At 36.1% G+C, this 16750-nt stretch overlaps 1 protein-coding gene across 5 annotated transcripts in view; it reads right to left on the bottom strand.

Moving 5' to 3' along the window:
• The window catches only part of LYPLAL1 (lysophospholipase like 1), a 40293-nt gene extending 24702 nt beyond the window's left edge, over positions 1–15591 (bottom strand). For 2 of the 5 annotated variants that reach the window (XM_055233467.2, XM_055233469.2), the window contains exons 1-3: positions 15439–15562; positions 9161–9260; positions 8981–9007 (exon numbers count right to left, since the gene is read on the bottom strand). In XM_055233467.2, the coding sequence (XP_055089442.1) occupies positions 8981–9007; positions 9161–9260; positions 15439–15529 (218 nt within the window). In that variant the 5' untranslated portion in view covers positions 15530–15562. Of the gene's footprint in view, positions 1–8980; positions 9008–9160; positions 9261–15438 lie in introns of all 5 variants that reach the window. The other 3 variants (XM_055233470.2, XM_055233472.2, XM_055233468.2) reach the window with 2 other exon arrangements.
• Positions 15592–16750: the final 1159 nt, after the last annotated feature.

Here is a 16750-nt window from a genome sequence, read left to right as displayed (position 1 = left end):
ACTACTTAGAGGGCTCTTTGCAACATTTCTGCATGGTGGGCTCCGACTGTTCATTTAGGTCTCAGCTCAAGTGTCACCTTCTCAGGGGAGCTTCTTTGATTCTCCAACTGAAAGTATACCTCCCTCTTACCCTGCAACACACACATATACTCTCTATCCCCAGTCTTAATACCATTTATCACTATTTGAAATTATTACATTTAATTTCCCTTTTATTTTCTGTCTCTACATGGGCTCACTGAGAGCAGGGACTTCATCCTTTCCACAGATATAGCCCCAGTGTTAAGAACAAAGCCTGACATAGAATAGATGCTAAATATTTGCTGAATAAATTTCAGTAATCATTTGTGTCACTTGGGAATAATTTGTGCCAGCTAGAAATAACAATGTCTAAAATTATTTTATTTTTGCTTCGAACATATTTTGACTTTAACTCTTATAAAATCTACACTGTGATTTGTAGAAAACAGTCCATTTTTGTTTCTTTTTAAAAAAACTATATCTAAGAAAACTTTTCCATACTAGTATGTATTTAAACATACCTAATAATTACCAAAGAAGTACATTATTTCTTCAAAATAGCTGTTTTTAGTAGGGTTCCTTACTAGCATACTTGTAGTACAGATCTACTGTTATCAGGAGAGGGCTCTCCTACTATCATGCTTCAGATAGGAATCCTAAGTGATGGAGTAAAGAGGAATTCATTGTTTACCATGTCTAAACAAAAAGTGCCTAGTTTATTTTAGAATACATATTTACTGAAAAACACAAACACGGACTTTGTGTGGAAAAACAGTGAATCCAAAAGTATAGGCACTATGCAAATCTTACTACTTTTAGAAATTTTTAAAACACCAAAAGAAACTATATTATCATATAAATCATAAATGGCTTGTTAAAAATTATTTTTAAATGGAAATTCTAATAATAAACACAAACTAAGAAAATCTCTAAATGTAAATATAGCTAAAGCATGTCATAGAAATAAAAATCTTTATTGGGAACTTCAATTAAAGAGTCTAAATTACCACAGTGAAAAAAAAAAAGCAGTATTTTCCATCTAAATCAACACAGCAAACTAATTGCTAACTTTTACTGAATATGCCCCTACCTTGGCTGATTTAAAACATCTATTAAATATAGTTGAGGAAAAGGGATACCTTATAATCAAAATGGTAATTCACAATTTAATCAAAACACACTTATATGCTGTAATAGACCACAACTGAGTATATACAATAAACTATTGTTCTCTTCTTAAGCTCTTTAAAATATGGTTGACTGTTGAAAACAAAAATTATAACCTTGTTTGGTACAGTTTTCAATGTATGCAGATGAAATACATATGAAAACTGTAACATACACAAGATGAGGATAAAGGGACCCATATAGTTACAAGGAAAAAAAACAACAAAGAACCCTAAGTAGGTAAAAAAGCTTTGCTATGTAAATCATGATCCCTATGGCAATCAGAAAAAAAAATAAAGTAAAATGGTGTATTAAAAAATGAATAATCCAATAGAAAGTGTAAAAGGGAAACAGAGGAATGAAAAGCAGTAGACCTAAATTCAAGCATATTAATTGTTACATTAAATGTAAATTGCTTAGACAAATCACTTAGAAGACAAATTATCAGTTTGGTTAAAGATGAAAACAAAGCCCAACTACGTGTTGTCTATAAGAAATCTACTTTAAATTCAATGATATAGGTAGGTTAAAAGCAAAAGAATGGAAAAAGACATACTGTACAGCTCTAATCAAAAGAAAGTAAAAGGATGAAAAATGAAGTGCCATGTAAACAGTAAGCATAGGGAAGCTGAGGTATACTATATTTTTATTAAACACAGTACACTTCAGAGTATTACCACAAATTAAAAAGGAACATTTTATAGATAAAAGTAGCCATAAAAAAGACAACACTACTACATGACTATGCACCTAATAATATAGCCTAAAAATACATAAAGAGAAAACTGACAGAACTAAAGGGAGAAACAGACCAATCTACAATCAGAGCTAGAGATTTTAATACCCATCCCTTGGTAACTAATAGAACAACTTAGAAAAATAATCACTAAGCATATACAGAATTTGTGTAATGCTTTCAAATACCTTGAACCATTAATATTTATAGAACACGAAACACAGAAATGCACAGTAACAGTCACCAAGATAGACCATATGCAAAGCCATAAAAAGGTCCCAATGAGTATCAAAAGAAGAAAATCATACAGGATATTTTCTCTAACAATAATGAAATGAAACTAGATATCAACAGTAATAAGAATATCTAGAATAGCTCCAGATATCTGGAAACAACATGTTTCTAAATAACTCATGGGTTATTTAGGACCCAGAACTTGTGGGTTATTTAGGTCCCATGGGGTTATATAGGTCCCAGAACTATATTTTCCATAACTGGCCAGAGTAATACCTTCCATCCCACATGCCCTTCTTACAGTGTAACTCTGTCTGACACTTCATTAAGAAACAGAAGTCTGTTTTCTCTGCTTGATTCTAAGCAGTCTTTTAACTAATGAGGGAAGAGTACCATGTTACTGTTAACACTAGGTCTTTAGGTCTGGTTCTCTTTAGACACTTGCTCTTGGAATCCAGCCTCCATGCTGCCAGGAAGCCCAAGATACTACATGGTGAGGTCTCACACAGGTGTTATGGTAATAAGACCAAAGGAAGGTCCCAGTTAATATCCAGCATTATGCCATATATGTGAGTGAGCCTTCAGATGATTCCAGTTCCTAGCAATCACATAACAAGTCATCACCAGTCTTCAAGTTTTCCCATAGGAGAGGCCCCAGATCAAGTCATAACCACTGTCCCCCTTCTGAATTCTTAGCCCACAAAATTTGTGAACATAACAAAATTGTTATTATTTGGGGTGGTCTGTTATAGAGTACGGCAATGGGACCATGAAGATTTGAAAACATTTCAACATAAATAAAAAGAGAGAAAAAAAGTAGTGGAACTTAGCTAAAGTAATGATTAGTGAGAAATGTATAGATTTAATGTAAATAGAAGAAAATAAGAAATATAAGAATAGATATAAATGAAATAGAAAGCAAATAAGAGAGAAAATAAGAAAGCCAAAGCTGGTTCTATAAAAGATTAATAAAATTGGTAACCTCTTGGTAAGATGAACCATGAAAAAAAAGAGAAAATACACAAATTATTACCAGTAATGAAATAAAAGGTATCAACAACAAATCATAAAAGCATTAAAAGGAAATATCATGAACATCTTAGTGTCAATAAATTTGACAAATCAGAAAAAAGATACAGATTTCATGAGAAATACAAATTATCAAAACTGGCCTAAAAATAAATATAAAATCTGAATATCCTGGTTCTATGAAAGAAATTGAATTCATTATCAAAACCTTCATACAAGGAAATCTCAGGTCCAGGTAATTTCAATAGTGAATTTCATCAAATATTTAAGGAAGAAATAACATAAACAGACACAGAGAAGGGAATCCTTCCCAATGCTTTTAAGAGACTAGCATAACCCCAATGATAAAGTTTTTCAAAGGCATTAAAGAAAATCACAGAACAATATTCCTCATGAATACAGACATAAAATTCTTTACCAAAGTATTAGCAAAACAAATTTGGATACATATAACCAGGATAATACATTACAAAAGGGTTTATCCCAGGAATGTAAGGTTGGTTTAAGACTTGGAAATCCATTAACGTAATTCACTGTGTTAACAAAATGAAAGATAAAAACCATGACTATTCCAAAGGACACAGAAAAGCATTTGAGAAATTCAAAGAAACCTCTCAGCTAATTAGGCAAAGAAATGTCCTCGATATAAAAAAAAGGCATATACACAAAAAAACCCTAGAACTAACATCACACTTAGTGAAATACTGAACACTTCCCCTCTAAGATTACACAGGAAGGAAGTACTCACTTCTATTTAACATTGTACTGGAAGTTCAAACAAGTGCAAAAAAGCAAGACAATGAAATAAAATGCATACACAAAATTCATAAGGAATATATTAAATAAGTACTAGAAATAAGTGAATTTAGAAAGATAGCAGGATACAATGACAAAATAAAAAACTAAAATTTATTTCTCTGTACTAGCGACAATTTGAAAATCAAATTTTTTTTTAAATTCCATTTACAATAACATGAAGAAACAGAATACTTGTAAATAAATTTAGCAAAAGATTTCTACACTAAAAACTCCGAATCGCTTCTGAGAGAAATTAATAAAGACCTAAATAAATGGTGAGACATACCATGTGTATGTATTAGAAGGCATCTATTTTCTCTAAATCAAACTAGATTCCATGCAATTTCAATCAAAATCCAAACAGGTGTTTTGTAAAATTGAAGAGCAGGTTCTAAAATTTACAAGTAAATGCAAGTAACATAGACTGAGCAAAACTTACACCACTTGGTTTCAAAATTTTCTATATAGCTGTGATAATTACAACAATTTTGTACGACTATAAGATTAGACCAACAGACCAAAGGAATAGAGTCTAAATAAGAATTCAAATTATGCTCACGAAAAGACTTGTAACAAGAATATTTATGTTATCATTACTCATTAGATCTCAAAACTGGAAATGATCCAAACGTGCAACAACAGTAGATAAATAAACAAATTGTGTTATATTTATATAATACCTACTCAGAATTTTAAAAATTGAACAACTGATACATACATATAGATGAATCCCAAAAATACCAAGCTGAATAAAAGAAGCCAGACACAAGATTCCATTAAATCATTAAATGACTCAATTTAACTGAAATTCAAGAACAAGCCAAACTATGCTATAGTAACAGATATCCAAAAAATAATACATGAGATGGGAATTGACTTGAAAGAAGCACGAGGAAACTTTCTGGGGTGATGAGAATATTCTCCAACTTAATTGAGGTAAATAGGTGCCTAATTTTACCAAAATTCTCTGTACTATAATTTATCAAAATTAACTATGCACACACAATTTTTGTATTTCACTGTAAATTTTAAAGAAACATGTTAGAACTTATGTCCATGAGATGTCATTAAGAATGTGAAAATGCAAACCACAAAGAGAAGGTATTTGTATTCACATATCCAACAACAATAGTAAACTGTATCCAAAAAACTACAGAACTCCAACAAATCAATAGAAAAAGATGACCAAATAAAAGAATGGGCAAATAATCTGAGTGGGCATTTCTTTTGAGGATATTTAAATGCTCAATAAGTACATAAAACAGTGTGCAACATCATTAGTATTAAAGAAATATTAATTAAAAGCACAACAAGATACCATTACACATCCATTGGTTTGGCTAAAATTAAAAAGACAATGGAAAGTGTTCAGGAGGATGTGAGACAAATGGGAATCTTGAATACTGCTGGTGAGGCTGTCAATTGTTATAGCCTCTCTGGAAATATGCTTGGCATTGTGTACCAAAGTTAATAATGCTTAACCTGCTTTTATACATTTCATTTTCACTCATTTCTATAAATACTGGCTTGGGTAAAGCCACATAATAGTAAGCATCACTTCCATGTAACGAGAGATTAGATACATTCTAGGACAAAACTGCCAACTAACAGGCAGATAAACCCTGAATATTATTTACATGCCATCAATGGAATGATTTTACAAGCCAAGTGATATCTTCAGTATACCCTGTAGGAATAACATAGTCAATGAAACATCCATAGTACAGAAAAACTTAAGGGTTTACAAGTGGTGAAAGAAAAAAAAACAGGAGAATAAATACCAGGAATGTGGACAATATCGGAAAGTATGTAGCAACATGTTAAAGCATGAAACCTTGATAAATTTTTAAAAAGGTTATTAAAATTCATTTTTATCCTGTACCAATCACATTAAAAAGAGTGAGAGTTAAGGAAGGTACATATCTATCACATGCCTCCTTTTGATGTCACCAGAAAGGTAGCAAGCAAGGTAGATGACACCAGAATCTCTCTTATTAGCAGCACAAGAAACACTGCCATTAATAGATGGAAGGTAGCAACTATCCTTAAAACCCCAAATGAAGCCATATTACGCTACAAAAGCAACGACAATAAATCTATGCCCAAACTGCTTGCCTAAACAGGGTAATGTGTTAGGAACATCAATCAGAAGTCTTAAAACAGCAAAGTACACCATGAATGCCAGTGCATTCTAATAAAATATTATCAAACAGCATTCTGAAGTCTGGAAACCAGTTAAAAGCTATAGGCTTAATGATACCGCAGTGCTCCTCAATTTGAGACTCATTAGTTAAAAGTGGCCCATAATCTTGTGCTCATTCAATTAATCTATTACAGGGTCAAGTCCTAGGACAAGTAATTGCAACCCCTTATGAACGACAATTCTTAGGTTATTTACCACAACAAAATACACTTTTTAAAACCTCACATAGGCATAAACTATTACACAATTAAAATACTAGTATTATATATAAATACCCATAATTACTCATTCCTATTGCACTATTTTAAATTATAACAACAAGCAAATACTGCAAGATATGTAGTAAGTGCTTAGAGATACCGTATCCCTCTGTCTGTAGGGATACAGAAGTATCATATAAACTGCTCTAGAAAATTAGTCTAGCACAAGGTAGGAAAAAAATCAGCTAATTATAATACACTAAGTATGATATTATCTCTCTTAACTGACCTCCACTGAACTGCCTCATGGTATTAACCAAAGCCATGTGTTCCTATATCTAACGCCCATGGAAGACCAAATGGTCCAGATCAAGAGGCTTCATTCTTGCACACCCTCACACTTTTGCTCCCACAAATTGAGCCTTATGCTTTTTATGCTTACCAAGAGTCAACTATGTTTGTTCTCAAATTTGTTTATGCCAGTTTCATTTTCTATTGCAATTAAATAATTTAATATTTAAAGTAATGTGTTGGAAATCTATGTTTTGCTACTAATAAGTGAAAACTCGAGCAAACCAATGAGTATTGTATGCATAAGTAAAAATGATGACTTGATCTAGAACAGTGGCTCCCAATATATTGTATATGGGAACTCCTCTTCTTTAAGTTCTAAAACTAAGCTGTAGAAAATGGCAGCCCCTAACCACATAAGGTTATGAAGCACGTAAATGTAGCCAGTGCAACCTGAGGAACCTAATTTTTACTATTATTTAATTTAAGTGTAATTAGTTAGCATCAGAAGATGTGTCGTACATGCAAAACATGCCAATTTTCAAAAATTTAGTGTGAAAAATATAAAATATCACTTTAATAATTTTATACCGATTACATGTTGAATATTTTGAATATACTGGGTTAAATATATTATTAAAATTAATTTTATGTATTTATTTTTATAATGTGGTATCAAGAAAAGTTAAATTTATATGTAGCTCATATTACATTTCTATTGGTGAGTATGGTCTAAAACGTTTGATGATCTGTTCAAATAGCTATTGATTATAAAACTATAACAAAAAGTTACTATGAAGCTGGTCCAATGATTTCATATTTTACTAAATCACAACAGTACCCACAAATAATGCTTAGGGCACATGGAGATTTTTGGATTTTCTGAAATATCTCTGGCCAAAAGTTTGAGAAATACTGTCTAGAATTCCTATCACAATTGATAATGACATGAAATTCTTAAGATAAAAAATATCAATTCCTAGAATAAGGTTTTCAGTGGTCTTATGATTAATCAGACAATTGTATTTATATTTAGGCAGAAATGAACTTATCTTTCATCCCTGCAGAAATACCACTATGTTTCTTCCTTCCAACTTCAGCTATCCTAAAAATCAGTAACAACAAGCTTTTTTAACATTTTCAAAGACATGCAATTTATAGCACAAAAATAACCACTGGTGATTGGGTCTTTTAACTACATTACCAAACTTTCAAACTCTATTAAAATTACATTTAAATAATAACTCCTTTGAGTCTTCAGTCTTACATTATCATTTTGTTCTCCCTTTTTCAATTCTATCAATTAAAGTAAGTAAATTCTTATTAGTACATATAAAAACGTCCTTGAAGTTCTGGTTTTATTTCTCCTTAATACTAAGTTAATGGAAATATAAAGCAAGGCATTTGCATAGTATGCCTGATAAGAAAAAAAATCAAGAACAGGCCAGGCACAGTGCCTCATGCCTATAATTCCAGCACTTTTTGGGAGGCCGAGGTGAGTGGATCACCTCAGGTCAACAGTTCCAGACCAGCCTAGCCAACATGGCAAAACCTTGTCTTTAAAATTAGCTGGGCATGGTGTCACACACCTGTATTCTCAGCTATTCAGGAGGCTGAGGCAGGAGAATCCTTTGAACTCGGGAGGCAAAGGCTGCAGTGGGCCAAGACTGCACCACTGCACTCCAGCCTAGGCAACAGAGTGAGACTCTGTCTAAAAAAAAAAAAAAAAAAGAAAAAAAGAAAAAAAAATCAAGAACAGATTATGAGAAAAATCAGATTGGGGCGTAGCTCCACACATCATTTCACTTAACCAAAAAAAAAAAAAATCCCAATCCCTGATATACGGCATGTGTTCCGAATAAAAGACTATGCAGATGTTAATTTAATATTTACAAAGAGCAGTTTGGCCTCAAAACTATAGCAGTTTTATTACTGTGAATTTTTTGCACACACCTACAGGTTATATAACCTAAATATTTATTAAGTAGTCAATTCCATCTTCCTCTTCTGGTTTACTGATTAAAAAAGCATAACATTGTTTCTTAATAATCCTTTTAAATGTGGAAAGAATGCCATAAAACACTTTCCCAGAGATTATGAACTCTGGCTTAACTAAATTATTAGAAAGATTATACTTGTTGGAGTTATTAAGTTTCCTTTTGGGGTGAATGTAGAGAAGAAGTATGAAAGTTGAGCAATCTGCAGGGCAAGAGGAAGCAGAGTTACATAAGCCATGCTTGGGACACAGTTTAAATTCAGAGCTTTAGGGAATGCTTTACAGAAAGGGAATAAATTACTCACCTGGCAAAACTTGGTCCAACAGTGTAACTGCAATAAAGAATACATTCTGGGGACAAAGTACTCTAATTTAAAGTATCTTAAATACAAAATTAAGCTTAAAGAACACCTAGCTAGCACATCTCTTTATGTATATTTTATGCCACAGAGTTATACTGACAAGTGAGATAAATCACTGCATACCTGGGAGGAGCTGTTGGGTAAATAATTTTTATGTGTTGGAATGTTAAATCTTGATTTAAAACCTGCTTGATCCACATTCTTAATCCTTGTCCAGAATCACCTGATGAATAAAAAAATCTAGATTAAAATAAATATTTTAGTAATACAATGCATTTCAAAGCAGTCTAAAACTTTTACGTCACACAGAGGATGGAATAAGGGATTTAAAAAAGCTCCATACATCATAATAACCATATAGAAACTGACTAATATGAATTAACTAACTAGGTCTCAATAACTAGCAATAATTTTGATTATTTTACTCCTGGCTTCACCATTGATTACTCTGAAGATCTTGTTTAAGCTTAAGTTTTAAGTTACCTAATTTGTTTAGTGGGTAGTACAGGAATAAATAGATTTTTCTAAAAAAAATATTAGTTCTGTATTTATATATGTGACTTTTAATAGTCATTTCTTATCTTATTTTCAATAGTAATAAATTCCTAAAGTGATTGTTAAACTGCTGTAGTTAGAAGAACCTAATATAATTTTCTTGGTTAAAAAAAAGTCCAAAATGTCTATTCAGTGTAATTTTATTTTTAACTTGAAGAAATCATAATTTAATTTTGACAACATGTTTACACGACCTAAAAGAATAATTATCTACTCCAAAGCTGGTAAGTAATAAAAAGTCATACAAATATTAATGTATATGTATTTACAGAAAAAATGGAAGGAAATATAAGTCCATCTTATGGAGTCCTGAGGAGGAAATTAAGAGGTCACAATTTTAATTTTTTAATCAATTAACTCATTAAGGTATCAGTTCAAAAACTGCCTATTGAATCCCTATTAATGTGTCAAGCACTGTGTTCACTGCTAGAGGCAATGATGGCAGGGTGAGGGAGGAATAGAGTCCCTATTCTTACGGAGTCTGTAGCATATTGTGAAAAACAGAAATTAGTCAAAAAATCACCACCCATCGTCTGGGAGGTGAGGAGCGCCTCTGCCCGGCCACCCATCGTCTGGGAGGTGAGGAGCGCCTCTGCCCGGCCACCCATCGTCTGGGAGGTGAGGAGCGCCTCTGCCCGGCCACCCATCGTCTGGAAAGTGAGGAGCGCCTCTGCCCGGCTGCCCCATCTGGGAAGTGAGGAGTGCCTCTGCCCGGCCACCCATCGTCTGGGAGGTGAGGAGCGCCTCTGCCCGGCCACCCATCGTCTGGGAAGTGAGGAGCGCCTCTGCCCGGCCACCTATCGTCTGGGAAGAAGTGAGGAGCGTCTCTGCCTGGCCGCCCCGTCTGGGAAGTGAGGAGCCCCTCTGCCCGGCCGCCCCGTGTCTGGGTAGAAGTGAGGAGCTCCTCTGCCTGGCCGCTCCGTCTGGGAGGTCTACCACGGAGGCCAGAAGCAATGTGGGGGCTGGACGTGGTGGCTCACGCCTGTGGTCCCGGCACTCTGGGGGGCGAGGCGGGTTGATCACTTCGGGCTAGGAGTTCGAGACCAGTCTGGCCAACTTGGCGAAACATGAAGAATACAACAGACAAACCAACCAACCAACTCAATGACAACAAAACAGGTCTACCCTGGAGTCATACTCTAATTTTTTCTATTTTCCTCCCTTTCTGATCCTTTATCCCACTTTCTTTTTCTTCCTCTTCCTTCTCCCTCTTCTTTGTCAAATAGAGGATTGAGTTATTATCACTGATCCATATAAAGTCCCTCTCTCATTTATTTTAACTCCCACCCCCATTTCTATTCCCCGACTTCCCATGTGCAACCTTCCTAATATGTTTGATACACATCTTTTTGTTTGTATGTATTTTTAGAAAATGTTTATTGTTTTTGTATGCAAAAAAAATTAATAAAATAAAAAAGAAAAAAAAATCACACAAATAAATGTGAAAGGCAAATGTAACTGCTTCAAAGATGAGACACTTGGTGTTGCAAGGATTTATTATATTCACAACTGACTGGGTTATGGAGTTCATGAATAAATGCACTAGCCTATAAACTCTGCAGGATGAAGTTTACTATGTATTTTATCTGAGTTATTTGTTCACATAGTGCCTAGAACAGGACTGACAAAAACTGGGTATCCACGGATAGTTGCTGAATGATTGAACTAAAGTCTACACAATGGTGAGAAGTGCAGGGCAGAAGAAAAAAGTATCCCAGGCCGAGGAAAGGGCAGGTGCCAAGATTCTGGACAAGAGGGAGCAGTATGACATGTAAGAACTGAAAAGCAGAGAATGAAAAGAGCAGTGTCTATAAAATGAGACCAGAGAAACTGTAGGAACCTGACAAATCTGCTCATGGAGAAGCCATGAATATTTCTGACAGAAAGGTTGGCATGATTCTAAAGGATCAATCTGGAAGCTGTGTGAAGACACAATTGAAAGAGAGCAAAAGTAGATGTACAGAGATCAGTTAGGAAACTACTGTTCATGCTTAGACTACAGTGATGATGTAGGTAGACACAGATTAATAGAGAAATTTAGGTCGTAAAATTAATAAAGATTGGCAACGGATTTGTTATAAAGGGTCAACAGTGAAAGGTTTCATGGATGACTAACAGGCTTTTGGCCAGAGTAACTGGGTGAACAATAATACTAGACACCTGCCTAGACAGGAAACATAAGCAACAGGCATACACAAGTTGAGTGTGAGGTGCCTCTTTGTAATGCATACAAGGTCTTATACCATGGGTTGATTGAGCAACTATGGACAGCTAGAGGGAAGGACAAAATCCAGCCTAGGGTCCTTAAGGAGGATAAGCTAAGAATGAGTTTTACATTATTAAAGACTCCTTTCTTAAAGAGAGAAGGCAAAAATATGGGGAAGAGACCTTACATGGCCCACAAAAGCTAAAATGCTTACCTGACTTTTTGCAGAAAGTTTGCCAACCCCTGCCCTACACTACCTGGATGCCAGTACCCTCTTGGATATCCCTTCCTATTCTTCTCACTCCAGGCACACTAGCCTTACTGCTGTTCCTTGAACATGTCAAGGAACCTACCCTGGGGCCTCCGACTTGGCTTTAAATCCACGTCTAAGTCTAGCTGTAAAGTTTCATCTTCTGTCATCTTTGCAGTGAGGCATAACCTGACTACTTTTTAAAAATTGTAACACTGTTTCAACTTCTCATCCATGGAAGCATCCCCTTATCCTGCTTTCCTTGTTTCCATAAAACTTACTACCTTCTACTATAGTATTTATTTACTTCATTAGAACATAAGCTCCATGACAGCAGTGATTTGTTTTGTTCATTGCTGTATGATCAGAGCACAGAACAGTGCCTTACACATGGAGGCTGTGATACATTTCTTGAATGAATGGATTCATGAATGAATGTCTATCAGGCAGTTTGATAAACTTGTCTAGAGCTCAAAAACAGAATCTATGTATCTCCACAGAAATTCAAAGATTCTATTTTTACCTATACATCAGTGACACAAATGGGTATCTCTAGGAGACTTCCGTGATTAGCCTTGGGAGAAAAATGTAGAGTGAAAAGACCTTGGACCAAATTTAGAGAAACCCCATCATTAATGGCCAGGTAGAGGAAGATGAGTGCAAAAGAAGCCAGAAGGAGCAAATCAAGACAGAAAAAGAACCAGGAGAGTTTTTTGAGAAGAAAGCTGAATGCAGATGGCAGTTCATGTAAGAGGAATACTGAAAATGTCCATTACATTGAGCGACATAGAGCTTGAGCTTACGGGTGACTTTACCAAGAAGCCACTCAGTCAACTTGCTGACATGACTACACAAGAAGTCTTACTTCTTGTAAGTAAGACTTACAAGAAGTAAGCCTTACTACACAAGAAGAAAGCCATAAACAAGACACATGGTTTGGGCTTTGTGGACCTACTAGCTTAGTGTGGAATACAGACATTAAGTTACATAATTACAAGTATGACTGACTACCATTGAAAAAAGAACCAGTGTCCTATGGGAGCAAATAGGAGTGAATTAATCTGCTATGAGAGACTGAACAAAACTCACTAACCTATCATTTATTTTTATCATCTTAAAAGAAGGTCCATCTTTAGTACTTTATTAATCGAAAAGGCTCAAATTAAATTGGCTACATATAATTTACACTCCCGTATGTTCTCCTATGGCTGCTATCTCCTAGAAGAAAATCTCACGCTGTTAAGGCTTTTTATTTGAAAAAACAAGAGCTGTCTTTAATAACATTTTTTTCAGCCTCAAAGAGTAAGAATGAAGCTGCAAAACAACATCTATCCACTCACGATGTCTACTCTTTAAAAAGCTAGTACCTTATTCCATAGTAAAACTGTTAAAACTGGTTAATAGTATGGTAAAACTGAGTGTGATAAAACTGTTAGAATTGGTTTGCCCATACTCTAAGTAAGCAGAAACCAAACATCTCCTATAACATAAACACATATATTAAAGTTTAATGTAAAATCACTAGCTGCTAAAGACCTACTGGATGATACAGACCTACTCCCAATGATAAAGATGATAAAGACCTACTCCCAGTAAGGTTTTCTTTACTTCAGTGGAGATTTAAATATATAGGAATCACATTATACTCGCATACTTGGCAGAATTCTTTGAATAAATTCTTGGTTCAAAGTATGAAGGAAAAAATACATACATGACTCTGAATTTTAGAGACATACCCTTATAGGTTATGAAAATTTTAGAGACATACCCTTACAGGTTATAAAAATGTAATGTGAAATTTAAGAGAAGGATAGTTATTTTAAGCAAAGAGGTCCAGGGAAAAAAAGAACATAGTCTAGGAGTTCTTCCTAAAGATAATGAGAATTGATTATGAGAAAAGGTACAGTGTTGTGGAATTTCTGGGTACTTATAAATGAACACTCTTGGAGCCCTAAATAGTACTACCAGTCTCCTAGTTATTAAGTACCGCTGTCATCTTGCACACTTCACCTTCTAAATATATGCCAAGTCTTTCTCTTTAAACACTATCGGCCCTCTTCTTCCCTATCTCCAAAACAATACATCCTAGTTCAAGCTTTTTCCACCTTACTCCACCAAAGCCCTGAGTTTGAGGTCGGAGAGCTTTGGGTTCCAATCCCAAATCCACCACTACTCACAGTAACACCTAAGAGACCTTGGCCAAGCTGCTGAACCTGTCTGGCCTCATTTTCAAAATAAAGAGAATACCTCCCACAATTGCCCTTTTCCAGGTCTCTGCCCAGTACTCCTTTCCAATTCCCTTCCAATCACCGTCCCTTTTAAGCCTACCCGTCTCGGCTCAAAGACCACTTTCTTCGAAAAGTCTGACAAGCTTTTCATCTTCCAAATGCCTTAATAATGCCTAACCACATTTTTTTCTCTTACAATTCACTTGGCAGGAAACCATGCACCGTCTTGTGATCTTCCATGCACTGCTGACTCAAACTAATTGGATTGTTTTTGTTTTTAACTTTAGGTAGGCCCCCTGAGGACACCGGCTGCATCTCATTTCTTTAAAAAACATTTCCTGAGAGCTTACCCTGGGCCAAGCACTGGGGGGTGCAAAGGTTGACACAAGAGCCCTTACTCTCATAATCCAGTGGGAAGCTCACAATCCAGTGGGGAAGACAGACAAAAGTGATTACAGATGAGTGTTAAGAAACGATAGAGCATTCAGTACACATTACTAAGGGCAGGCAGTGGAAGATACCTGCCCCTGGGACTCCTGCCCCTGTAGTCTATCTTGGAAGTTTAATGACACAGGCGGGTAAGGGAAAGGAAGGAAAGAGAAGCGGGAAAAAGGAAAGAGAGAGAAAGCACTCCAGGCATGGCACAGTGGCTTACAGAAAAGCGATAATCTGTAAACAGTATCTAAGTTAACTGTGAATCTCAATTGTCTACATTAGTATGGGAGCCTGGAGAAAGCAATGGGCAATTACGACTGAAAAATCACTAGTAGCTGATAATGAAAAACACTAAATAATTTCCCTCTAGCATAAGACTTACCTTACTAACTTGCTCTGTTTAAACTTGGGGCGAGGAATGGGGAGGTGCTAAAGATTGCACTGGAGAGAATGTTGTGGGGATGGAGGGCTGGCTGAGCGGCGGGACACAAGACCCCAAAGCGAGGGTGGTGGGCCAGTGACCGCTCGATAGAAAGAGGAAGACTAACTGGGGAGGCTGGGGGCAGGTGGCGCTGCCCGTGCATCCACAGCCGGGGCTGGCGACGGGGGAGCCACCCACTGGGCCCTATTTGGGCCCGGCAACACCTCCACTTGGGCAACACTGGGATAACCGAGGGGAGGATGTTTCCTGAGCTGTAGAAAACCAGGACGTAAAATTGAAATCCACCTGAGCCATGCAGGAAGATCAGAGAGGCGCTATGCCTCCCAGCCGGCGACACAATACAGCGCCGCAGAACCGACCCCGACGCAGCCGCCATCGCTGATATCACTGCCAGTCATGCGGCTCCGCCCCTGCGTTGCCGCGCGGGGCCGCGCACGCAAATACGCAGGCACGCGCGGGAGCACGCCCGGGAGCGCGCATGCGCAGCGCGGCTGGCCCGCTCTCTGAGGAGCTTTCAGTACTTTGGGGTCAAGTCTGAGGCAACTGTAACTGTACCGAGTTTTATTTTGCTAATAATGGTATTCTACGTGTGTCAGCCTCGTATGGACTTCTGTAATGACTAATGGATATGTTTATATCCTGAGCATTTGCTGTAGGAATTGTAGATGCAATCCCAAAACTCAAGATTACCTTATTTGGAGAAATATTAGTGTTACTATGTTTAAAATTTGATAGAACCATATTTTACCTTTCACTTTGGGACTCGCACAGGATGTTTGCAGCTCTTGATATACAGGGTAAGCAAAGCATATAATAATAAGTTCTCTTCGTGTCTGTTAATAGTTTACAAAGCAAATCTAATTTAATGAGATTCTGCTTTATATACCCATTAGAATGGCTCTTCTCAAAAAAACAGAAAATAAGTATTGGTGAAGGTGTGTAGAAATTAGAAACCTTGTGCATAGCTGATGGGAATGTAAAATGATGTTGCGGCAATAGAAATAATTTGGTGGTTCCTCAACAAGTTAAACATTGACTTAGCATGGGATCCAGCAGTTCTGCTCCTAGGTATATACCCAAAAGAGATGAAAGCAAGGACTCAAACAAATACTTGTACTTCAGTGTTCTATAGCAGCATTATTCACAAGTACCAAAAGGTGGAAACAACTCAAATGTTCATCTACAAATGGAGAGATAAACAAAATGTGCTATGTACATATTGGAATGGAGTATTATTCAGCCTGTAAAAAGAATGTGATTCGGATACATGCCACAACATGGAAGAACCTTGAAAACATTATGCCAAGTGAAATAAGCCAGACACAAAAGGACAAATAATTGTATGATTCCACTTACATGAGATATCTAGAATTGGCAAATGCACAGGGACAGAAAGTAAAATAGAGGTTACCAGGGGCTAAGAGAAGAGGGAGTTGAGAGGTTGTTGTTATAATGAGTACAAGAGTTTCTGCTTAGATAGTGAAACATTTTTAAAAATGGACAGTGATGTTGATTGTACAACATTGTTAATAACTACCAGTGAACTGTACACTTAGTAAATTTTGTGTATTTTACCATAATTTTAAAAATACTAAAA

Source organism: Symphalangus syndactylus, chromosome 19 (assembly GCF_028878055.3).
Source record: "Symphalangus syndactylus isolate Jambi chromosome 19, NHGRI_mSymSyn1-v2.1_pri, whole genome shotgun sequence".
NCBI lineage: Eukaryota > Metazoa > Chordata > Mammalia > Primates > Hylobatidae > Symphalangus > Symphalangus syndactylus.
The sequence above is the reverse complement of the archived record's forward strand: the minus strand, read 5'-3'. Positions and strand labels throughout refer to the sequence as shown.